At 36.7% G+C, this 24,713-nt stretch overlaps 2 protein-coding genes across 2 annotated transcripts in view; one reads left to right on the top strand and one right to left on the bottom strand.

Moving 5' to 3' along the window:
- Positions 1 to 3,270, bottom strand: atox1 (antioxidant 1 copper chaperone). Its single transcript, XM_028009743.1, has 4 exons — positions 3,080 to 3,270; positions 2,279 to 2,354; positions 1,004 to 1,154; positions 1 to 808 (listed from the first exon to the last, which is right to left on the bottom strand). The coding sequence occupies exons 1-3, from the start codon at positions 3,083 to 3,085 to the stop codon at positions 1,030 to 1,032; spliced, it is 207 nt and encodes a 68-aa protein (XP_027865544.1). The 5' UTR covers positions 3,086 to 3,270; the 3' UTR covers positions 1 to 808; positions 1,004 to 1,029.
- An 812-nt stretch (positions 3,271 to 4,082) lies between these two features.
- Positions 4,083 to 24,713, top strand: part of slc36a1 (solute carrier family 36 member 1) — a 38,121-nt gene continuing 17,490 nt past the window's right edge. Inside the window, exons 1-11 of the mRNA XM_028009212.1 lie at positions 4,083 to 4,273; positions 7,296 to 7,433; positions 9,528 to 9,642; positions 9,725 to 9,815; positions 11,516 to 11,604; positions 13,140 to 13,229; positions 13,896 to 13,980; positions 15,196 to 15,423; positions 18,886 to 18,984; positions 21,008 to 21,174; positions 22,093 to 22,262. Coding sequence (XP_027865013.1) covers positions 7,397 to 7,433; positions 9,528 to 9,642; positions 9,725 to 9,815; positions 11,516 to 11,604; positions 13,140 to 13,229; positions 13,896 to 13,980; positions 15,196 to 15,423; positions 18,886 to 18,984; positions 21,008 to 21,174; positions 22,093 to 22,262 — 1,171 coding nt within the window. The 5' untranslated portion in view covers positions 4,083 to 4,273; positions 7,296 to 7,396. The remainder of the gene's footprint in view (positions 4,274 to 7,295; positions 7,434 to 9,527; positions 9,643 to 9,724; positions 9,816 to 11,515; positions 11,605 to 13,139; positions 13,230 to 13,895; positions 13,981 to 15,195; positions 15,424 to 18,885; positions 18,985 to 21,007; positions 21,175 to 22,092; positions 22,263 to 24,713) is intronic.

Below are 24,713 nucleotides of genomic sequence, written 5' to 3'. Positions count from 1 at the left end.
TTTGACACATAATTGATTTTATTTCCATTGTGCGTGAATATGACAGTCTGAGAATCAAATTTATTTACTTCAGGAGAAGGAAGGTGGTAATATAAACACAGATACACAAATGCCAGTAATCGAATCTACATGATTATGATTTATACAATGTCTGATGACTTGTAGTGTAAAAAAGTGGTAGTCCTTAAACGGTAAAACATGGTTATCTTTCCACCCCAAATTATAACTAAAGATATTATCCACGAAGCAGTGTCGGATAACATTTGCTGTCAATAATACTGAGTCAACGTAAAAGCAAAAGGAGCAACAGTTCATTTTATTTAAAACGCTTACAGGGAATGTTCTTGAACTGCTCTGAAGGAAGACTATCTGGATCGTTTAACAGGTTTAAGAGAATGTTCACCACAAACAGTAACAGACATTCTTTAAGCTTCAACTGAAAGTCTTCCAAACTGCAGGGGGCGTCCCACTCTGGCTCTTACACTAAGGCCCAAAACACAACGTGAAAATTATAGCAAATTGGATAAAGAACAGGATTTCAAATACAACATTTTATACCACCACAAAAACATCCAACAATCAATCCAGGACAGAAATTAGAAGTTTTTTTCCCAAACCTAAATGCATGACAGCATCCTCCACCAAGAGCTATTTGCCAACTGTCAACTTGAAATGAGGGGGCTCAATCTGAGAGAGTTTGCCTATCAGGTCTTTTCCAAGCATATGGGTTAGGCGTGGCATCTTTGGGGTCTCCTGGTAATTGATTTCAAGTCTAGCTTAATTCTTCACTTTACAGCAGCAGGGTTTCCTAAAATAAAACATAATTCAACATTTCACTTTTAAGTAATGAATACAGTTTAAACAGTTTCACAAACATTAAATGTATGCAGATTTTTTGCAGACTATGTTTTAATTCACAAACGCATCAAGAAAAAGCTAAAGGTCTTTACAGCAATCATTAACATGAACATGGACTTTAACTCTATTGTCAGCATAGTGTCACCTGTTAAACAGAGGAAGCAGACTTCTTCATTTAGTGCCGTTATACTTGACTTCCTTTCCACATTTCTTCAGTGTCTCCATGAGAACATCCACATCCTTGTCTGACTCAATCCAAACCAGCTTCTTGGGCAGGTCGATCTCAAACTTCACATCTGAGAGCCGAAAACAGAAGTAGAAACATTGTTCATTCAACTGACTGGAAACAAACAGAAATTCCTCTTTACATCTGCTTCTCTTTCTAATATGGATGAAAGATTTTTCAGCTCTCTTTGACCTGACTGTGAAGGAGGTTTTGAAGAATAGATTTTCTTTATTTTGTTGAAAAGTCACAGCTTAGAATGTGGGACTGGGACAAAATTGAAAAATGGAACTGAAATTTGGCTTCTAAGCAATTTAATGACCAAGTCAAATAAAAGTGAAACAAACAAGCTGTTCAGCATCAGGTGACCGACCGGCTGAGTCAACACTAGGAGCAAAGAAGTCACGAGTGGAAGCAATACAAGCTGCCTGTAAGCATTTCTTGATCTGTCTCTGGCATGCAGTGTTAAAGACCCGTTTGCATTGATATGAATTACCTTCTCACAAAACTCAAATTAGGATTTCTTTGCACAAAACTGTAAGTTGTCATAAAAAGTGAAAATTAATTTGTAGAAAATAAATAAGAAAAAAGATGTTACATAGAATAAGACAGCAACAACTTTCAATGAATCTTTAATATTGCTATGAAGAAACTTTGGCACAATCTAGTCTGCAGAATCATTCTTAATTGGAGAATTTTCAAGCATGAATGGCTTGTGATTAATGCTACAATGTTTAAATAAGATTTAAATCCAGACTTTGACTAGGCCACTCAAAAATTATAATGGCTTTCATCCATTCTGAAGGGGGCATTCCAGAGTGTTTTATATCATTGTCATCCTGCATAACCATTGCAATTATATTTTCACACAAAGTCAATCATAGAACATATCCCTAACACTTTTCCTGGTTTAGACGTAATGCTTTGTCATTTCTGTCTTTTTTGATTCTTCTCCTATTGTAACCAATAGGAGAACATTGGTTACAACTGATAACATCTTTTGATGTTATCAGTTTTTTATTTTCCTTTTCATCTCCTGTAAAACACAAACTTCCTGCACAACATTTTTAACATCGATATTATTTGTAAATGTGTGCATTTTGTGCAGTGGATGAGTGCCAAAAAAATTAGAAGGAATGAGAGGAGAAACCAGAAATGAAAGTTTAACAGAAGATGACAGAGATGTGTCGGTCTTACCTCCAAGCTTGTTGAGGATTCTAGCAACAGCTCCAGAGCACCCTTCACAGGTCATCGCCACCTCAAACTCGTGCTTCTGTGACAGACAGAGGATTTATTTAGCTGTAAATTTAAAATTTCATGATGAATAGAAAACTACTGCAATAAAGTCTGAGAAAAATATTCTAAGATTGAAATGTAGCAATTTTCAGCAAGAGGTTAAGGAAATTTCTTTCGAAGTACAACTGAATTTCTGGATTATATTGACTCTTTGATATTGTTTTAATTCGTTGAGAAGTACATTTGTGGTTCTTTAAAAACAGGTTAATGATTAATTAAAAGTCTAATGAGAAGATGAAGTAAAAAAAGTTACCATTGTGGCTAGTATGTGCATTTTATTTTATAAGAAGAGTAAAACTGATCTGATTGGAGGGGGGGATCGGACATTCCTGAAGTAAGCAATGCAAAATAGAACAAAGCCTAAAAATACAAATGTTTTCAATTATACTGGTCCAGACATGAAAATATTTACAGCAAAATCCCAAAATTCCTAGACATTATAGCAGCCCTGTTCCCCTTATATGAACCAACTACAACCCAGAATATCATCTGTTGTGATGACGGCAATTCTTAATCATACTTAATGCTAAACGAACTGGCTTATTATTTTTAATGGTTGTTACATAACCCATGACTAATAAACGGTCCAGCTGGGGGACGTATGGAGTCTTAGTTTGTTGAAGGCTAAACTAAAAGCATTTGCCACGTAGTAAAGCTAAAACACGTCCAGGAACAAGCTGAAATTACTTAAAAGTAACTCACAGTCATATTGTCAGTGACGTTTCGCGCTTAGCGAGCTGACCAACTCCGGGTTTTTTATTTTTATCAACTTGGAAATGTCGCCAAAGAGTACATAAACCTGAAAAACAGGATACTACCTGTAGGATTGACTACTTTCAAGCTAACTATAGCAGCATAACAGGATATCCGGTATTGAAAGGGCGTAAAGTAATAAAAGACAATGTACTATGAAAGATTTTGGTTTGCTTATATAAAAAAATAAATGTATGTTAAATTTTTTAAACATATGTTCACATGTTCATATGCCAACATTACGTGTTGGCATATGAAGTTCAAGCAAACATCCTAAATTAAATAAAACAACGTGACGTAAAGCTACACACTTCCGGTTTGCCACAGTTTCATTTTATTTTGAAAAACTTGACGGAAACCATTCAGTTATGTAAAATAAATAATATTTGTCCAACATTTCTGGCCAAAATCATTAAAGTTTTGATTTTGTATCATGGTCTTAAACTAGTATCTCTTTTAGGCACTTTGGGTTAATGGTTCGCCTGAAAATTGTTTTTAAATTCTCACTGACCATCATCCTAACCGTGTCTCTCTCCTAACCGCTTTTATTTTTCAAAATAAAAGCTTTTTAATATGACGTTGCAATAACATTAAAAACGATTATTATTATTATTATTGTTATTATCTTTATTATTATTGTTATTATTATTATCCATCCCAATGTACCCGGTTCTCCCTCTCTTCAGCGGTCAAAACCAGGAACTTCTTGTTGCTTTGGATATTAAAAAAGTATTTTTCTTTAATCGAAACATTTGCAAAAACCAAACAAACAAAAATCAAATGCAGTGCAAACTCTGTAACATTTATTTATTTAGCTAGTTGTGCCAAAATCTGCTAATATTATAGGTATAATTTTCGTTTCCCTCACATGATAAGAAACCGTCCTTATTTTACGGGAGAGGTTTCCGACTCTGTAGAAACAAAACGTGGAACGTCGTTGGTTGCGTCGGCCGGGACTCGTGTCATGTGACCTCACGGCTGTTTGTTAAATAGGACCGACTCTAATTTGCAATCTGTGTACAGCACCTCGGCCAGCGCTCCTTTTCAGCAGTGATAAGAGCGTAGGAGCTCCTGCGGTCAGGTCATCCAGATAAAGGCTGAAGCAGGAAAGCAGAGGGACGGTGGCCGAGATATATCATTAAGGTATGCCGGTGTGTTATGATGACCCGCGCTGCTGTTTGCGAACTCAAAGATGGCATCGAAACCTTCAGCTAATGTTGGCTAACGCTATCTGGTTGCGGTACATCAGTTTAGTCCCTCTTTACCTTCTTGATGTTTTATTAAGTGACAATATCTGAAGCTGGTAATTCAGTGTATCTTATATTTAAGTGTACATCCCACCCTGGAGACTTCCTAGCTTTGTATTACCCCGGTACCTTTAGCCCGGGGCAGTTCGTTGTCTCAAAACACGATTCACCTGATCGTTTCCCCGGTTATCAGCTTCATGTCCGCTTTGACAACCTGCACGTCTTCCTGACCAAAGATTACCGGCAATATTGAAAGGATTACCGCGTTAATCTGCATACGGTCTGCAGCTTGTATGTCTGCTTGTTCTCATCAAAGGAGAACGAACTACTTTCACTGGAAAATGCTTCCGACTGGAAATGAAGTCTTACACTTGGACAAAGTTGCTGTGGTTTGGCCGCACCCTAATCTGACAGAGTTATCTGTTTTAAGAGTGGGCTATAGTTTCTCTTTTTATTTTGGGACGTTTGACTGCAAAGATCAGTGTTTTCACTCTTTTTGGGTGGATTAATGCACCCAACAAGGTACGTTCTTAGTCATTTGACTAATTTGAGTCGTGTGACTTTCAGGAAGCAGGATGATCTTCAATAAAAATAAGACTGTATCATGGAAAACGTTAAACAACATGAAAATCAAAATGTCCAACATGATTGTATTACTGTTATTATAAAATAAAAACAGCAATTCCTATTTCTAAAACACTTCAACATTGATGATTTCATCAATTTTATAATTGTTGTATAATGTTATGTATACCATTTAGTCATTTTTATTTTCATTCTATCCATAAATGTAGGATAAGTACTCTAAGTAGCAGACTGCGTTTAACTTCCCAAATAGTTTTTCAAACTTTGCCTTACGACAATGGTCTCAAACTCCAGTCCTGGAGGGCCGCAGTCCTGCAACTTTTAGATGTGCCTCTGCTGCACCACACCTGAATAGAATAATTAGGTCATTAGCAAGGCTCTGGAGAACTGATCTACACAAGGAGGAGGTAATTAAGCCATTTCATTCCAGTGTTTTGTACATCTAAAAACTGTAGGACAGCGGCCCTCCAGGACTGGAGTTTGAGACCCCTGCCTTACGACGAGTAATGGATGGCCTCCACACAGCATGATTCTGCTGTCACTTCTTTTAGTTTTCACTTAATCCACTGCTTTTTGCAATCATAAAACCTACAAGCTTTTACAAATTTTGATCTTGTAAGCAAGAACTAAAATTGTTATTGCAATCAGGAACAAGCAATATTGTAGGGGTTTGAAACTTCTACTTTTTAAAATGTCAGTATATTGTTTTTAAAGAGAAACGCCTACATAGATAGAAGATAAGAAATAGATTTGTTTTATCATTCACTAATGATCTGATGGTGTTTTTCCTGTAACCTGGGTTATGGAGTCTTCTAAAATCATTTAAAAATAAAAAAGGTTTTAACGCTACATTTCCATCTCCCTGGAATTTTAAATTCTATTTTTATTTCACGCAGGATTGTTTTTATACATTCTGTCATGCACATACAGACTTGCCATACCAGGGTCCTTGACAACTACTATCCCTTAGCTGCAACTTTAGCTGCATCTCATTTCCAGCACAACTGAATAATGGCTGAATTCCCTCACCAGTATGTTCTTCACCTCTTTTAACCAGCCATTCATTTAATGCGCGTGTTGGAGAAGGGATGCATGTAAAAGTTGCTGTATAGCTGCACTTAAGTAGACTTTAGCTTAGAAAATACTGTTTTGTTACACAGGAAGTTGTGGTTTAAAACTTTCTGTTTGTTCCTGATTTCTTAACGGTTCAGCTCACTAAATATGTAGACAGGTTGTTTCCTAAACCTTTTGACTTTTTTGCAGCTATTAGCAGACAGGTGCACAGCAAAGTCTTTAAACAAAGTCCTGTTTAATTATACAGCAGATGCCAAACGGGATCTGTTTGAATTTCCGTCCATTGTGCTCGTCTTGCATAACATCTGGGTTTATTTGGCTTGGATTCTCCCTGATAGTGACTATAGGAGCCTTAAAGATGGGAGAGGCACTTCGAGATTAGCTCTCTATTTCAGTGGATCAGATAAATTCAATGCAATTGGTGCCTGGTAGGAGGGTATTTTTCTTTGCTATTTGGGCCAAAATGTGAGAAATATTGGACCTGCTTGAACAGGTGCAAGCTTTGTTTCCATTCAAAAAAGAAAAAAATAAAGTTTTGCATGAAATCTACTAAAACACACGTAATATTTCTATTTTCATTGTGCTTTAATAACTGGAAAAGTGCAGGTTATTTTGATTTTACCTGCAGATGAAAAATAATTAGAATTCAGTACAACAGTGGAATATTTGAAGCACTTCTTTGTCAATTTGTGTTATATTTACCGAGATCAATACTTCCTTAGCATTTCACTGTTTTTCTCTGCTTCAAGAAACAAAAATAGTGAAAGGTTATAATTTACTGTGTAGGTGTTTTTCTCTTTTTAATCATGTTCTGTTTACATATATTGAGTCTGTTCTGTTCCAGACACATTCTGTTCAGTCATCAAGTTTTTGTCTCCACAGAAACATTTAAATATTGAATAAGGACTGTCATGGTCAGGTCAGGTGCTGAGCTCAGCATTCTGACGACAACAGTTCTGGCATAAAGAAGCATGTGAGGTCCATACTCACGTTCTGTTTACATGTTCAGTTCTGACAGGAAGACGTCAGAAACTTTGTTCTAATTATTAAGAAGTTCTTTTAATTCATGGTATAGAATTTTGGAGTTTTTTAGACTTTTGAAAAGTAGGACTTTTATATTTTTTCCACTGTTTTTGCATCCTTTCTAAGCTGCAGTTATTAATGCAACATTTTACACAATCTGCCTTTGCGCTGGAACTCCTTCGTGTTTTCCTGGAGTTGCTGCATCTAACAGCACAATCATCGCCATGTTTTCACAGTTAGAAGCTGTCGATGTTGAGCCGTTTATCTTTGCTGCATCGGGATCTGTGAGGCTGGGAGAAACGACACCCGTGCACCCGCGAGCGCCACCTGACCCACCATGATGGCATCCAGCGATGTGGATGGCAGAGCAGACGGTAGGAAATATGTAATCAATATCATAAAACTTGGAAGGTAAAATATTCTTTCTGTTGTTGCAGTATGAGACAGAATGAACTTGGTCGCAGACAGATTACATGTAATCCCACTGAATCATCAAAGCAGCTTTTATTTCATTTATGAGATGAGAGGTCTGATGGCCTGGCTGGCTGGCTTGTGTCTTCTTTGGCAGGAGGTCACAAACATTTGTTTCGTTATTACTTGTGTATCTCAGTGAATTATCTTCAATAGATAATTTATTTAAAAAACTTAAATTTTTAGCATGCTATGTTACCACAAAATATCGTGATAAAATTCTAAGTCCATGTCGCTCACCCATTTTACCATACTTTTTCCTTCCACTTAACCTTTCTTGAAAATATCGTGACACAGCACTTTGAGAACAGACACCTTCTTTAGCAATGGCATTTTGTAGTTTAGAGTCATGTGGATGGTGTTGGTGAGTCTTTGTTGAACAGTCTAGTTATTAGCCTTCCCCATCACATAACATTTTTTTATATTAAATATGCTTTTTAATGCTCCAATGTGGTAAATAAAAATTTTCTGAATTTTAGCTTGTCATTACCAATAAGAATGACAAAGACAAATGGAGCATTTTAGGTTTGCATGTTTATTAATGATTAAAGACTCAGCATCTGGTCAGTGTTGTAGATTAAATCTCTCAGTGAAACATTTCTTCCTTTGCTGTTCTGGCATAAGTTACATGAGACAACAGTTTGATAGTGAAGTTAGGCCTAAAATGTTTCTAGTAGGATGCCTCCAAAAAATCTTTTTTTTTCATTCTATATTAATTTAACTCAAAACTTTTTGAGAAAAAATGCAACTTTTGATCTTGATGCAAATTTTATACACCACCTTTTGTAAGGCAGTAAACTTAATTTACTCATTTCAGACCACTGACTATTCTTGTTGTGCCAGAGTCACGAGTATCAACGTTGCTGTCTTAATAAACAGGTTTCTGACTGGATGGATCTTTTAAAGATGGGCCTTCCTTTCATTTTAAAGTCCGTCTTCACACTGAGATGACGCATTCTTTGTTCCAATATAGCTAATGAACTGTGCTGATTTTCTGGAGTCTAGCTGCTGCTGCGGTGACCCGTTTGGTGTTTTTATTGAAAATATGTCGGCAGGCATGCATCAGTCTGCAGCTGCAGAGCTTCGTATCGTTGTTCGTTTTCATCATGACCAAACAAAGTCTTCTGTTTCTTGTTCATTAAGAGTCAGCTGCCCTCCAAAAGGACTGGAATCTCGGCATTAAACTGGTTTCTGATGAAGTCATGAGGTTTCAGTTTATCTATTTTTATGAGCACTGACCTCAGTGCACACTTGATATCAAACAAATGAGGTGATAAACTTTCAGCAGAATGAATATATCTGTATTTCCTTTGCATGTTCAGTGTCTAAAAGTATCTTCAGTTTTGAATTGAAACGTTTGTGTGGGATGTCTTGTGAATCCTAAATAGAATGGATTATTTCCTGTAAATAGGTTTGACACATGACTTCTCTAATATGAAAGTTGTTTGTGGTGAACCAGCTCATGCTGCAAGCAAGACCTCGACGCAGTTGGACGTAAAGATGTGAAGAAACATGGAATATATTTCTGTTAAAGATTTGTGCAAAAGTTTACATACACCCCATCATTGTCATGAATGTCTGATTGTTGGGAGAAGTGATCAACTTGCTTAGCAACATTTCAGCAACTAATGGATTTAATTTTGTGCTTGTAATTTATGTATTTAGCATTTACTAAAATTGATTGTATGTTATCAATTAGTCATAAAAAAAGCAACAAATTAAAAGCCTGAAACTAATAACTTTCATTCCCGTTATGTGCAGATGGAAATGTTCACACAGACCTTATTTTTTAGCTTCACACACTTAACACAAACTGTGTGATTTACATGCAAAAGGGAGTAATTTAAGAATAGAATAAGAAAAATATAATAGTGTTACGTGTTGTTGACTTTACACATAACTATGAGTATGAAGTTGACAAACATTTCAATATGTATTTCTTTTCTAGAGCTCTAATGTAAATGTCTTTCTCTTCACTTGTTCCCTCCGTGTGGCAGGTTCTCTCTTCTCTGATCAAAACCCATCAGAACTGGACTCTCTGTTTCCGTCTAATTCTGAGTCATCCAGACCACAGCGGAACTATGAGCGGATCGGGGGAAGAACAGGAACCTCGTGAGTGAAATGCATTCAAACAGTTCACTAAGAACTGTCATTCAGAACAGCTTCTAAACTGTTTTTTTCTGCAATTTTTCAGTTTCTGTCAGACTCTGATCCATCTTCTGAAGGGGAACATCGGTACTGGTCTGCTGGGGCTGCCTCTGGCTGTGAAAAATGCCGGACTGGTGGTAAGCACAAAGATGCTATTGTTCAGTCGTTCCAGGTAAAACCAGAGGCCTGGCCTTTAAAAATTAGATTCTGCTTGCGTCCCTTTCAGCTGGATGAAAGACAGAGACGCAGCAGCGGCACTTTTCAGACTTTCAGAGGCACCTGGTATCAAAACAAAACATCTACAAGTTGCAAATTGTGGTCAGTGTAATAAGAAATCTTGCTTGTGCAACAAGTAAAGAGAATTGTTGTTCTTTGAATTGTTGACTTAGTCATGATGCTGTATATGATTTGTTTCGTCCTGGTGGTGTTTGATCACATAAGCTGTTTTAGTATGGGTAAACGCCAACTGTATTATTTTATCCATGAACTTTTTCTGTTTTGATCGTCTGAATGTAAAAAGCACATTTTTTTTTATATCAGAGCTTTGTGTTTCAAAGCTCTATGAGCTACTTTTATAGGGTCCTGAAACATCATTGTCACAATGCTTCAGAAAACTCATCTGTCCTGTGCTAATGGATAATTTTAAAGTATGAAGAATTGTATGCCTGCTACAAAACTTTGGCTTCTTGGGAAAATATTGCAGCTCTTTTTCTCTTTTCCTACAATAAGTGGTTTAAAAAAAGTTTTTAACAATTCAAACTTGTTCATTCACGTAGTATGCTGAACTAAGTTTCTTGTTTAGGACAGTGGAGTTAAGTTCCCAGAGCATATTGAGTCTACCCTTCAATCATCTAATTTGTATGCTTTTAAGCACAGTAGTGTGTGTAAGTGGCTTCCTTGTTAAAATAAACCACGCCTAAACTTCTCATGTTCTGGCTTTATTGAAGATGAGACGAGGCTGAGCAGGACTGATCATGTTTCAGCTCTCCAGATTTCAAGTCTGTTAAATTCCTGTCTGCATCTTGAGAACATGAGCTTTTGAAATTCTGAATGGTTTCCACATAGGCTTTCCTTAATGTTTTTTGTTTAGATTTTAGATGTACACATTTAAGTTTGTGTTTACAGTCGAGTTTGTGTTAACAGTTTGTGATACAGTTAAGTATCACTTAACTTGCAGCAAGGACCTACGAGAATATACAAGAATCCTAGCCTGGCTTGTTTTTACATGGAGTTTGCATGTTCTCAGTATGCATTGGTGGGTTCTCTCCTTGTCCAAACACATTACTATTAGCTGAATTTGTTATTTGGTTATTTATTTAATAATACTTGCTGTTCAGTGTGTCTGCGCATCCTTAAGAATTAGTAAATTCATGTATTTATTTTTTAAGGCCTTAAAATATCTTAAATTCATTTAAAAAGGTAAGTTGGCCTTTAATTCATCAGTCATTGGTCCTAAATTTTGTTTTGACAGAACTATTTAATCTTGTGTATTCTGAGTATATTTTTTTCTCACTGGACTTTTCTGTCAGTCAAAAGTTTGAGTTGCACTCAGACATCATCATTTCATTCTGTGACTCCTAACAGTTCAGTCTACCGCTAACATACCCTTTCTAGATGGTTAGAAAAAACTAGCTAGGTATTTAACTTTTTTGCGTCTTTCATTGATAAGTGTAAATCTATCGGCGGTTAGCTGTACAATGTTTAAACGTTTCTGTGGAGATGAAGATCTTAAATTCCTTTAATAATGGTCTTAAAAAGTCTTAAGTTAGAATTGGTGAAACCTGCAGAAACCCTGGTTGTTATTATTATTTATCTAGCTCGGTCTTCTTGTTTTCAGCTTGGACCAGTCAGTCTCCTGGTTATGGGAATCATTGCAGTCCACTGCATGAAGCTTCTGGTGAAATGTTCCCACCACCTCAGCGCAAAGTAAGTAAAAAACATATTTCAGCCGCAGGTTAAAAGTCAAATACTGGCGTTTAAAGTTTGCTTACATCAAATATTTGCTTGTCAGGTTTTGCACAGGAGGGTGGAGGTCAGACGCAATTAATTTAACCCCATAAGTGAGTCCACTTAATAAAATATGTAAACGCCTTAAGATGATGTTTGGGTTCCATGCTCAACTCAGAGTGCAGCTTTTTTCTCTGTTTCAATTGCGTTAATTTAACTTTCTGGTCACTGTAACTGAAACCTAAAGATGCATTTCCTCTCTGTATCAATCGTTCAGTTCAGGAGACTTGTTTGGTTCATTGTGTGCCAGCTGCCGTAGACCGATTACTTTCCACTAGGTCTCTATTTTCTGCTCAGTAATCAGGAGCCCTTTGGCAGCTCGTCGTGTGCTCTCACACTTTTGTCAACGCTGCCAGACAAATCCCAAACACCATGTATACGCTGAATGTAATCAGCTCGACTAATCAGAAGCTGGGAGTTGTGCTGCTGGTGTTAACATTTCCTGCCGCTGAACCATTAAGTCCCTGGGGGTCCTGTATGTTAGTGAGCTGTTGTTGTGTCTTCACTAGTTTGCAAGTTGCAGCCCATGCTCCCTCTGTTCACCTTTGCGGAGTTCATACAAAGATCTCCTGTAGCTCTGCCACTTGGGTTAAAGGAGATTAATTGGATCAGAAACATGAATGAAGACAGTCTTCTAGGAAGTCTAAATGGAAGTCAGGAAATGCTATGTTAGAATAATTATCTAAGTTCATTTATTTTACAAGTTATGTTTTCATATTATTATCTTGTTTGATGTTACTTGATTCTTTTTCTTATGTGAAATACTATTAACCATTTGTTTAGGACGTTTGCCTGGAGGCTAGGGACTTTGCACATTCCTGTGGTATCAGCTTCCATCTGTAATTGATTAGTTGTGGTCAGTTGCATGCCCTTGTAAGGGCATGTCCACAGGCGGTGCCAGAATGTAAAGACGGTTGGTCAATTCTCTGTGTGAAGAAGCCCAACCTCCTTTTTCTATACAATAAAGAGAAATGCAGAGAAAGATCTAGCAGAGTTGATCCAAGACAGTGTTTTACAGCGATTTTTCGCGTCTCGGATCTTCCCTCATTTTCTGCAGAAAAGACAAAGACAATCGACTGGTTTGAATCCTTGCTAGATAGGTATTAAAATAAACCTATCATGCTATCAGTCTGAAATTGCGCAACAACTACGTTCATGGGAACTTGACTCTTCTGTTTAACGCAGAGTCATCACTTCCTCTCATAGACACAGAAGGGTCATATCGTTGCAAAAAACTACGTTGTATGATTAAATATTTACCTTTATAAAGGTGGAAAAAGTATTGGTCCATTGGTTTCCATTTCTTGGTTTATTGTTTCCTTCCAAGCCTTCATTTAAAGCTGTGCTGTATTATTGGGTTCATTTCCTGCCAATTGTTCCATACCTTTCAGCTACAGAGCAGCATTCTCTACATTTAGTTTTCACTTTCTTGCTCCATTTGCTGTTTTTCCTAGGTTGAACCGGCCGTCTATGACCTACGGAGAGGTGATGCAGTACGGGATGGAAAACGTGTCATGGCTGAGGAGCCATTCACGATGGGGAAGGTGAGAGGAAAAACAATCAGTTACGATGTTGATATCTTTACTCAAACCCAGAAAAATATCCCAGGCAAGGTTTTCCTATTAGACAAAAAATAAATGTACTTTCTCATCAGAAAACTTTGATTAAAGTCAGTGAAAATTTGCAATAATGAAATAAGCAGATGTATGTTGAAAAGAAAGCACACACTCTTCTATTCCCTTCTAAAATCTAGGGTTTATTTGTTAGTGCATAATAAAAATGATTTGTTTTAGGCATAAACCTCAGGAGAATCACTATGGTTTCATGGTATTTAAGTATAAAATTTGTAACAAAATGTTGAACATGATGTAAATATAATTACTTTTACTGAAAACAGAAAAGAAGTGGTAGTTCATGCTACTAGAAAAATTAGAATACCTTATTACACTGTTTATTATTTTTATTGTCTTCCAAGGTTTCAGCAAAATCTTATCTTGAAATTTATTTGTATTTTTAAAGTGTTTTTGCAAAAATAATGTAGTTATTGTCCTTGTGTTTTTGAAGAGTAAAACAAATGTAACAAACTAAATTTAGTTAGTCCAAGCAAAACAAAGATCGTCTAAAGTTGTGAAAGCTTTAAACTTGGTAAATAACAGCTGTTAACAACTGACATCTGACTGTGTGCTCCTCCTCTGTCTCTTGTTTCTCAGTCGGACGGTGAACTTGTTCCTCATCATCACTCAGATCGGCTTCTGTTGCGTCTACTTCGTTTTCCTTAGTGACAACGTCAAGCAGGTCCTGAACGTTCACACACTTACACACCTTACAACACCTGCTTTTACATTCAGAACTGTCTCTCCTGCTGGTCCCACTTGAGGATAATATTTGCCCTGTTGGCATGACATTTCAGGTCACCTTGTCCGCTGATATTAAACCACCTGGACTACTGGATTAGAAAGAGTAGAAATGTAGACATACAGAGCTGGATCTCTTTACTCAGATTCAAAACTTTAGGTTCTCTCAGGTCAAACAAAGACACCTTTACTTAGAATGGAAGTTTACACAGTTTGAAAGGATCTGTTTGCAGATCCTATCATTCAAAGATTATACAAGTTAGAAGGTCAGCAACAGCTATTGGCTTTGCCTTAACAGCAGGATGTGGTGGAAAAACCCAGGAAATGCTGGTTGAATTCCTCTTCAGATTACAAAGAATGTTTGGATTTTGCATTATAAAACAATAATAATTACAAATATCCTCACACTCACTCATTTATGTAATATTTATCAATTTAGCTTTAACAAAACACATTACATTGTCATCAGTAGAAAACATTATAAACCATCTTAATGTGTGCCCATTTTCCTGCTCACAAGTTTAGATTTCATCCTGGTTGTTAAGGGATTAACATTCAGTTGAGGAAAATCTGAATGTAATCAAGTAAACTTGTTCAAAGGTCTCAACTTTTTATCTCCTTTTCTCAAAAGCGTGTGATGAAATATGGTCGCCGTGACGTCACAGGAATGAGTTCACCTTTGACTTCTGAACTTTTCACTACAAATCGATTTTTTTTGTCTGGAATTTTTTTTTAACAGTCTTTAGAAAACAATGCTTGATCATTTTGTTAAAATCTTTAGGAACTAGTGAAAAATGCTTCAGTATGATAACCACTGATGTTTCTGATGAAGAAGCATGGTGTTTAATTCTTGTTGTGTGTCTTCTCACCACTAGAGGGTAGCATCCTTTCGTTAATTGTCTGAGAGGTACCATTCTTGAAGACATACAATGCAGTTTATATTTTTAGATTTGGATTGGACTGCCAAAGCATTATTCATCAATAGTTCTTCAGGGTTTGTAGTTTTTCTTTGGGTTTTTTTTTTTTTTTCTGTATTTCTTTGGGAGAAAAGTACAATTATTTGTTCCTGGTTTAACATTTTGCTTTTTGAGTTGTTTTTTGTATAGAAGGCATTTCTTTGACTCATTTTTGAATCACTTTTTGTTTTGTTTCCCAGGTTGTGGAAGCAGCCAATGCCACCACCTTCAGCTGTCAGGTGAACCACACCAACCAGACGAATGTCCTGGTTCCCAGTTTCGACTCCCGGATCTACATGCTCTTCTTCCTGCCCTTCTTCATCCTCCTGGTTTTCACCCCCAACCTGAAGTTCTTGGCTCCCTTATCTCTCCTTGCAAACCTGATCATGACCCTGAGTCTGGTTCTGATTTACATCTACTCCCTCATGGTAACCACCTCATCTATCTTTTATCTCCTGTTATGATTCATGTAATCTTTATGGCAGCTGACTCTCTGGGCTATGTTTACACATGTGGAAGACAAACAAATCAATCTTAGTTTGAAACGGTGTGAGACAGAAAATTCTCACACTGACTCATCTGTGCAGGCGTTGCAGTTGCATCGCTGCTGTAAACGCAGATTGTCAGGAGATGCCAGGATTTGCATATCTTGGCCTCATTTCAGGTTTCTGGTATATGCATTCCCTCGAGTCATGAGGATCAGTGGAGGTTCTGCTGGAAGATGAATCCTTTCAGGACTCTCACTGGACCCAGACGTCCTCCATCCATCTGCTTCAGAATGGACTTGATTGGGTCTGTTTAGATTTAAATAACTAGTCTTAAAATAATAGCTGTAGATTAAACTCATTCATTATCTAATACAATTTGTCCCCAAAGACCTTTCAGCCTGAATAAAGGAAAATTCAAATGATTATTTTAAAGAAAATGTTTTGAGTTTCCTCTCAATTTTCCCTTTGCTGTTAGCAGACCAGATGCTAAAAATGAGATTTTCTTATGTTTTCTTTTTCATGAAAGGCATCAAAACTGAAAATTTCAATTTTTTCCCTGACCACACACTTAAAAAAAAAAAAAAATCTAGAAAAGGTTATGGACATAAGCTTTGATGCAAACAGGTGGGTTTTAAACTTTTTATTTTCTGTTGGATACAAGCTTTACTTTCCTTTAAGCCTCCAGCATATATTTGCTTTTATGATCTTGTAAGTAAAATAATTAAAAAAGGTTAAAGTCTGTAGAAATCTGGATAATTCAGTAAATGCCTTTGTACAAACTTTAATTTATTATTTATTTTGAGATAAAAAAGCATTCCATGCAGGGATATAGTTTATTCACTCTTCATAATCAGATCAATGGTGTCCTGATTTAAACTTTATTTTCAAACTGAAGCACAGAATCAGAAAATGTCATACTTGGAATTGAGGCAACAATTCCAGCAGCTTTGTGTAGATGCGTTTTCACAAGCTGATTTCCACCATGATTATGGAGGAAATATGCCTGTTCAGCTTGCCTTCTTGTCAATTAAATCATTATTTTACTTTTCCAGACTTAAAAAACCTCAAATCTAAGCTAATTTAGAGAGTATGATTATATTATTCCCACATGATGAGAAGAATGTTTTAGTCCATTATGAGGAAAACTGATGTGCTCTAATCACAGAAATTTAATCTTATTCTTTTATCCTCCATCTGCAAATGTTTTTTTTTCAGTGTAGTCGCAGGAACGTATTGACTGCTGCTTTGAAGGACATTTTGTTCAGTTTTGTTTTCATTCTTATTCTGAAGGTCTCAAAATAATTATTGTACATCTCTCAGCTGCTCATGTTATGTTTGTTTACTTAAAACTATTCTCTGATTATTTCCCCCTCTCAAATCTGGATCAACCATTTAACCAACATTAAAACTTCCCTCTTTCTGAAAGCTTTCAGTTTCATTCAAATGAAACCTAAGAACCTACAGTAACGTTCTTTGGGAAACAGCCACAAAGTAAATATTGCATTGGTTTAATATCTTGATTCCTAAACAGCAAGATATATCCAGATCAATGAGAATGTCATTAAGTTTGTTGGTGTAGGGGAACGTGGATTTTTTTCACTCTGCTGGTGCCGATACAATAGTATTCTGTGTGCGATAATATGACTCATCTTTTAGCCTATAGGAAGAAAAGATCAATATTTTTGTGATTACATTAGAATCAATACTTCAACTTGAACTTTTGTTCATGAAACTTTTCTTCCGAACACAATAAACTCCCAGTTTTCCGTCCCTCCCCGCTGTCCGGCTTTGTCGTTGCTAAGCCAATTGGATTTTGAGCTTTTTTTTGAACAACCAGTAAAGACAAGAGTCTCCAGATTACATGTTTCCTGGCCTTCGACCATTTAATCATCCTGCCTCTGTGCTTTGCAGATATATAGTACTCGTGTTCGCCGAGGAAGGGCCTTGCCTTGAGACGAAGCAATTTCTTGCATCAGAAACCTCACAAAGATTTGGGACTGAGATTTGTGACCCATAAGCTGGATCTGCATCAACAAAGTTCAGCAAAACTGAAGGACACTGACTACATGAAGTTTTACATTTACTTTCTCAGTTGCTCATTTTCACTTCTTTATAGTTCATATTTGTTGACATGTTCTTGTTACACTGAAGAACCCTCCCTATTTTGTATTTAATGATATAAATATGAAGTGATAAATCAATGTTCATTCATTTGAGGAGTTTTAACCCAAGTGAGATCAGAGTTGCTGTATAACGGGAAATATTTTTGAATTAGGGCTGCAACTAATGATTGTCAATTAATCTATAGATTATTTTAACAATTAATGGGATAAAGAAATTGGCACATTCTGCTGATTTTTTTTTTTTTTTTTTTTTTTTTTTTTCATGTAACCACTTAAATATTTTTTTATGGAAGATTAGAAATACATTAAAAGATACAAATAAATATTTAAATTCTTTTTGAAAATATATTAGTTTTTTGCCAGAAAGGCAACAACATAGCATTACCTTAGTGTAGGCTTTATCATTTGTAGTAAAAGCAGCTAAAAAACACTTCTGACATCAACTTGTGAAAATCAATTAATGCATTACACGGCTAATCTCCTGTCTAGTTTTTGATTTCTGATTTGTCTTTGATTAACCGATTAATAATTGGATATCAAAAGGTGCGAAATAGATTTTTATTTTTACAGAATTTAAACTAGGTGAAGCTAAAACTGTACCACTTGAGGAGTTCTGGGTAGAACATATTTACAGATAAATGATTTTTTTTTTTATCTTGAATGCAAAATGTGTAATTTTTTTGTACAGTTTTGGCTTAAATACTGCAGACTGTCTTTTTTTGGGTCTATAGATGACACAGTTAACAATTAATTGATTTCTAAGTTAGTTTATGATTATTTCAATAATCTGTTCATCATTATTAACCCGATTCTTCTTTCTGCCCTACTTTCAATGCAAAATTGTCCTTCACTGACAGAGAACATGTTTAATAGCTAGCATCACCTGTCATTCTCCCTGTTGACTTTTTTAACAAGTATTAAGAGTTCCTCATATATTATCCAGATTTTTTTTTTTTTTGCTGCAAACAGAGCAGAGTAATTGTGTTAAATAATTGCTACAAGCAAAGGTAATTTGCAGGCTTCGGCCATCAAATGAGTTCAGCCGTCATAAGGTGGGGCGTCCTCCTTGCACAAGGTCTTATTCTAACGTGACTGCCGGTAATCTGCGGAGAGGACCCCTTGACTGCAGATTTGATTTGGGTAGATATAAAACAGTTGTATGGTATTTGACCATAATGAATCACTAATTAGCATCCAGAAAGCCTTTGAAAGATGATACCAAATGTCCGGACATGCCTGAAGTAAACCGTTAATCTTTCTTTTCTTTTTACCCTAATAGAACATCACGCTTCCTATTGATCTACCAAAAGTCGGCAGAGCCAAGGACTACCCTCTGTTTTTTGGGACGGCCATCTTTGCCTTTGAAGGGATTGGCGTGGTGAGTGACCAAGTCGTGATGACAGAGTCAAAGAATAAGAAATGCTTCAAATTTTTATCTGCTTCAGGTATTTTATGCAACCACATCTATTATTTATCTATACTATCATCTGTTTAGAACACAGGAATAGGAAAAAATTTTTTTTTTTTTTTCAAAGTGCTGTTTTGTGATTACAAATGTACCAACCAGAGTAACATTGTGAGTAGTGACATGTGAACAACGCTGCTTTTTTCTATACACAGCTAATGGAGATTGTGTGTTTAAAGTTTATGTATTAAAAGCAGGAAGATATAATCAAATGTAAGAATTTGAGTGAGAATGACATGGTCCAGGTTGTGATGTGAAGGTAAGTGGGTCAGAACATTTTTAGAACTGCAGCCTTTGTTAGGATTTCCTGATTTACAGCTGTCCAGACGAGACTGTAGCTCAGATTGCTAAACAAGGTCATGGTGGTTCTGATTGAAAGTTTCAGAATATACCATTCATCGCAGTTTGATGCCAATAGAAGTACAAATAATAATGATATCCCTGATATTCATAAAATCATTAAAAATGCTTATTTGTATCCGAAAAACTAAAACCTCAGAATTCACTTTTAAACACTTCTTAGTGCTTTGTGGCATTTTGAAACCAGATTATTATTCCTTTGTCATCGTTTGAGTTCAGCATTTCTTTTCTGTCATGTTTCAACTGTTGCATCACATTTCTGACCAGCCTTCAAGAGTCTGTAAATACGTAATTGCATGTTGCGCACAGCTTTTTCACCTGACTGTAGTTAAAATAACTTTACAAAAAGGTGAGGAGCATTTACTCTTATGTTCATTCAGGTAGATGTTGCCTGAACAACAGGACTTCTGGAACCATTTCCATTGTCCAGATGGGGCTGAAGTGAAGATGTCTGATCATAATTCCAAAAAACCCTAAGAACAGATATTATTGTCAAATAAGACTTGATAATAAGATAAATTTTTGATCAATCTTATTTATGGTAAATCTTATTTATCAGATATTGTGATTGAAAGGTGAGGATTTGGCAGCCATGAAATTAACCTTGAACTGCCTTGTATTCTAGCATAAAAGAACAAAATGATCTATCCAGGTCCAAGTGAAGACTGGCCCAACATCTTCAATGGGACCAAGAGCCCAAACAAATGAGTTAAAGTATACATGCCAATCAGGTTGAAGGTCTGTGGTGAGACATTAATGCCTCATTTCCACTAAGCAGTATGACATGGGTCGGTGCTGTTTGGTACGCTCGTTTGTCTATTTCCAGTGTAAAAACGACCCATACAACTGACCTGTACTGCACCATCTCCAGACCTCCTTTAGTGGTAGGTCCATAGAATAACATTATGGGTAAACTGGAACTACTGGCATCACACAACATGGTCCACTGATAGGGCAACAGAAAAATGTTGCTGCTTGCGCCATCCACAAAAATAATCCTAGAACCTAATGCCAAATCATTATTTCCTGATGCCCAAATACTGACAGTTGAAACATATTGGACTTTCTTTGTTCATGGTGACTATAAGTAACCCTGGTTTTGTTCAAATACACAGGCATGTGGTGTGTCCACATGTGTTAGATTCTTCTGCCAAAGCCTTGTTTGGGATTTTAATTGGATGTGATCCTGGCAAAAATATCTAGAGGACAAGATCACAGGCCCAAATGTTTTGTATCTTTTTTTTGTAAAGCCTGCTGATCACATAGGTCTCTGTGGGAGCTGTGGATACGAAAACAAAACCTTCATTTGTTTCCCTTGCCACCAGCACAGTATGAAGGGATGAATATAATGCTTTTGAACATGTTGAATGCCATGAAATGGAGCCATAGGCTTTTCCTGAAATGTCAATGCAAATTTGGGCTTTCTTGTAATGTCCAGATGCTGAAATCAAGAGATCACAACCTGATAATAAGTAACTGATTATAAGCAGACTCCAAAAACATGTTCACTGGGTTTTCACCTGCTGAGCCATCGTTTTAATTTTCCTGCCTTGTTTGTGTCTTTGTGCATTGGAAGGTCCTCCCTCTGGAAAATAACATGCAGCGGTCGCAGAAATTCACCCAGGTTTTGTATCTGGGTATGGGCATTGTCACGTTCCTCTACATCAGCCTCGGCACCATAGGGTACATGTGCTTTGGAGAGCACATCGGAGGCAGCATCACTTTAAACCTGCCAAACTGCTGGTAAGATAACAAGACGTTTAGAGAACTTAAAGAATGCGCTGCTGTTTTCCTTTTATCTGCAGTAAAAGATCTGATCCACAGTTTTTAACAGAGTCTAATATGATATGAAATGTTTGTTTAGTTTAAGAGAGGAAACATTTTACATTAACATAACACAAATTGCTTTCCAGGTATTTACTTTGGGAATGCTGACCTTGTTTAACCCTGAGAGCTTGCTTTTAGTGACGTGCCTAGATAAAATAAATAAGCTGATGGAAATATGTCAACAGTTTGGACAACCTGGTGTAATTTTAACATTAACTCTCTGATCAGAGATGCCTGTAAAGCCCCTCCACCCTGGGGAATAAATTATCCTGGCAGTAATGGTAACATTGACATTATGTTATCATTACCACATTTCTGTGGTGTAAAACAAAGTTTTACTTGAAACTTTTATTTTCCCCAAAGTTCAGCACAGACCGCCGTAAAAGCTAATGAGAAACCCTCGGTAATTATAAATAAAGTTAGCTGGATAATCAGCATTTCAGAAACAAAGGTGTCATTTTTCTGGCCATCAGTCTGGTTCCCTCTGATGGAAGCGTACCCGCAGTAACGAAAGTGGAACTGAAGTCTCAGACAGAATTTGTTTACTCATTACTTGTTGCTATCATCACAGCTGCAGGAGAGCGACGCCCATTGAAGTGGCTTTTGTGACTGGACTGATGTTGTGTTTTAGTGGAATAGATTGGCTGTTCAATGAGGTTGAAAACTCAAAGATTATAATTAGCAGCATCTGTCTTAAAAGGAAAGCAGAGACCAAGTAATGTTTATAAAAACTACACATCATAGAGTATATAACTTTTATTTTGTGTGTCATTATTTTTAAGGAAAATTGAGGTTTTGTGGTAATATTTGTGCTGATTTTCTGTCTGCTTGCAGGACGTACCAGGCAGTAAAACTCCTGTATTGTTTCGGCATATTCATCACTTTCGCCCTGCAGTTCTACGTCCCTGCAGAAATCCTCATCCCGCAGGTTTTGGCCCGCGTGCCAGAGAGATGGGAGAAGCCGGTCGATCTTCTGCTTCGCACCCTTCTGGTCATCATCACATGTAGGAACTCTGTTATTTTATTCTTAATTTTAGGGGTGGACAGATTTGTTTATCAGCGACGATTCCCTCATTTTTGGGATTGGTGATAGGCCAATACTTGCATATGAACCTGATCTTATCCCCCACTCCTTCACCTCAGCAAAGGTCTAAAAATCAACTACTGTCCTCTTCTGCTCTCCCTTGAGAGATGCTTGACTGATATACTGGCCCAGCAGGTCATGTTTATTTGTTTGCAGGTAACAATATTTACCTCACTGTTATCAACTCAACGACTTTCTTGCTATATTTAACAACATTTCAGACAAAAAAAAAACTGATATCGGCAGGTCAGGCTTTTTAAACATCAGTAATCGGCGATCAGCCAGAAAACTGCAATCGGTGCACTCCTATCTGAAAATCATCTTTTGCATCTTAAAATGACTATTTTTATTATTTAAACGATTAAGAATATTTTTTTCTTTTCATAAAATAAGCCAACAGTCACTTTGAGCTGCTTACAAGACATTTATGACCAGTTTTTGTTACTGCCACAATAAGTAATTTACAAAGTCACAGTCTGATTCCACTCACTAGTCTGAGTGGAATAGTTTCATATTTTGATGGAGAAGTTTTCCCTTGAAGTACTGTGCCTTGCAAAATGCTCGATCATGTTCAGTGACTCCTCTCGAGCGTTCTGTATTTCCATCAAGAACATTGAATCACACTAACTTTCTCTTACTACTTCTGAGGCAGTTTTCTCTTTATTCCTGTTGGATTTTTTTTTTCCCGTTAGGTCTATTTAAACCAAATAGGAGCAAAGACAGTCTGTTTTACTCAGCAAACAAAGCTGATTGTTTGTAATGAACACCTCAAAGTGTTGAAGTCTTGAAGCTTTTAAGATCGGCGCCTCCTTTCAACAACCCCCTCTTCACTTTAGCTGAAACGCTCTTAAGGAAAAAAAACCGGATGTGTTCTCAGAAGGTTGTTGGTTTGATTGTAAAATAAAAGCAGCCTTTCATTCCTCATTGAGGAGAGTTTTTAGCTGATTGACCTCCTTACCTAAATGGGTGAGGGAGAAGTATTGAGCGACTTCAGCAAGCCCCTTTGTGACTAATTACTTCCAGGTGATCCCACAAGTCCAGAGCACTTGGAAGAGCCCCGCTTGTATTTTCATCTGTATTTGCCCACAGATCAGGCAAATTGATCAAAGAATGGACTTAAAGGACAAAATAAATGAAATGCATTTGAGAGACGAGGATTAAAAGAGAACTAAACTGTGGTCTGTGTAAAATAAATTATTTTTGATGCATTTTTTTCAGACCACCTTTCTGACTGGTTTAAGTTTTTCTATAAAATCAGATTCAGGAACCACTGATGATAACCCAATCATTAATCTGTGACATGCAGGATTCCCTTCCCTGTGCTTTGCTGTAACTCTTATCTAAAGCGGCTGAAATGTAATAAGTTCTAAGTTTTGAGTTGATCTTGCAAACGTTTGTCAATAGTGGAGATGCCAAGGTGTTTGATTATTGTGCATCAGAAGAAAGTGTTGATGTAATGTGAATTTTCTTCCTTCCCTGTACATCAGTTTTCTGATCGTTTTTATAGCAGGGCCCTCCATCAGCTTGTAGATCTCAAAAGTCTACAAAGTTTAAAAGTATTACACTTATTTTAATCAGAAGTGCATCGGTCCTACTTTCAAACAAAATCCTTGCTATTGCTTTTCGGGGCCAATTTCTGTAATTAAAACAGGAATATTCAGATTTTTTGTCTCAGATGACGATATAAAGTCACAGTCTGATGCAATGCCCAATTCAGTTCCATGCATATGCATAACCCCTCTGACACCAATGGAAAAAAAACAATTCATGTGTTCTGTATTGCGTTGTCTGCATTAGTCTGCAATTTTCCATTGGGGTTATGTAGATTTAAAAACAAATAAAAAGTTCTGACAACAAAACGCCTAAAAATATTCATAGCTTTATGATTTGTTTGATGGTAATTATGCAGTTGTGTGACTTAAACAAAGTCTTGTACCAAATTAAACTGTGCATCTAAGTTGGCAGGCATGTCATTTGGTGGTTAGAAAGGCTAAAAGGACAAATGCAAACTACATCTGATGTCTGTATCAGGACTTTGTTTTTCTTGCTGTCAAACATTTTGTTAATGGAGGAGCAGAGTTTTAATTGTGTTCTTTCATAAAAGAATGTGCATCTTCAAACATGACTGGACATATAAGATGGCTAATTGGTAAAATTGTTTTAGGTCTTGTCCCTACTGATTCTCTGTCAAGGGTAATCCAGGCTTTAAAAGTTGCATAACTTTCCACAATCCTCTTAAAACCTCATTTGCCCATCCCTGAGAACCTGACAGAAGTGAAAGTGTGTTTCTCAGTTCAAATCCAGCAATGTCGTCTTCTTATCTGAGCCTGAGCTCATTTATGTCAGAGCCATCCTCTGGTTGGACCAGTAG

The sequence above is a fragment of the Xiphophorus couchianus genome, chromosome 23 (assembly GCF_001444195.1).
Source record: "Xiphophorus couchianus chromosome 23, X_couchianus-1.0, whole genome shotgun sequence".
Classification (NCBI taxonomy): Eukaryota; Metazoa; Chordata; class Actinopteri; order Cyprinodontiformes; family Poeciliidae; genus Xiphophorus; species Xiphophorus couchianus.
The sequence above is the reverse complement of the archived record's forward strand: the minus strand, read 5'-3'. Positions and strand labels throughout refer to the sequence as shown.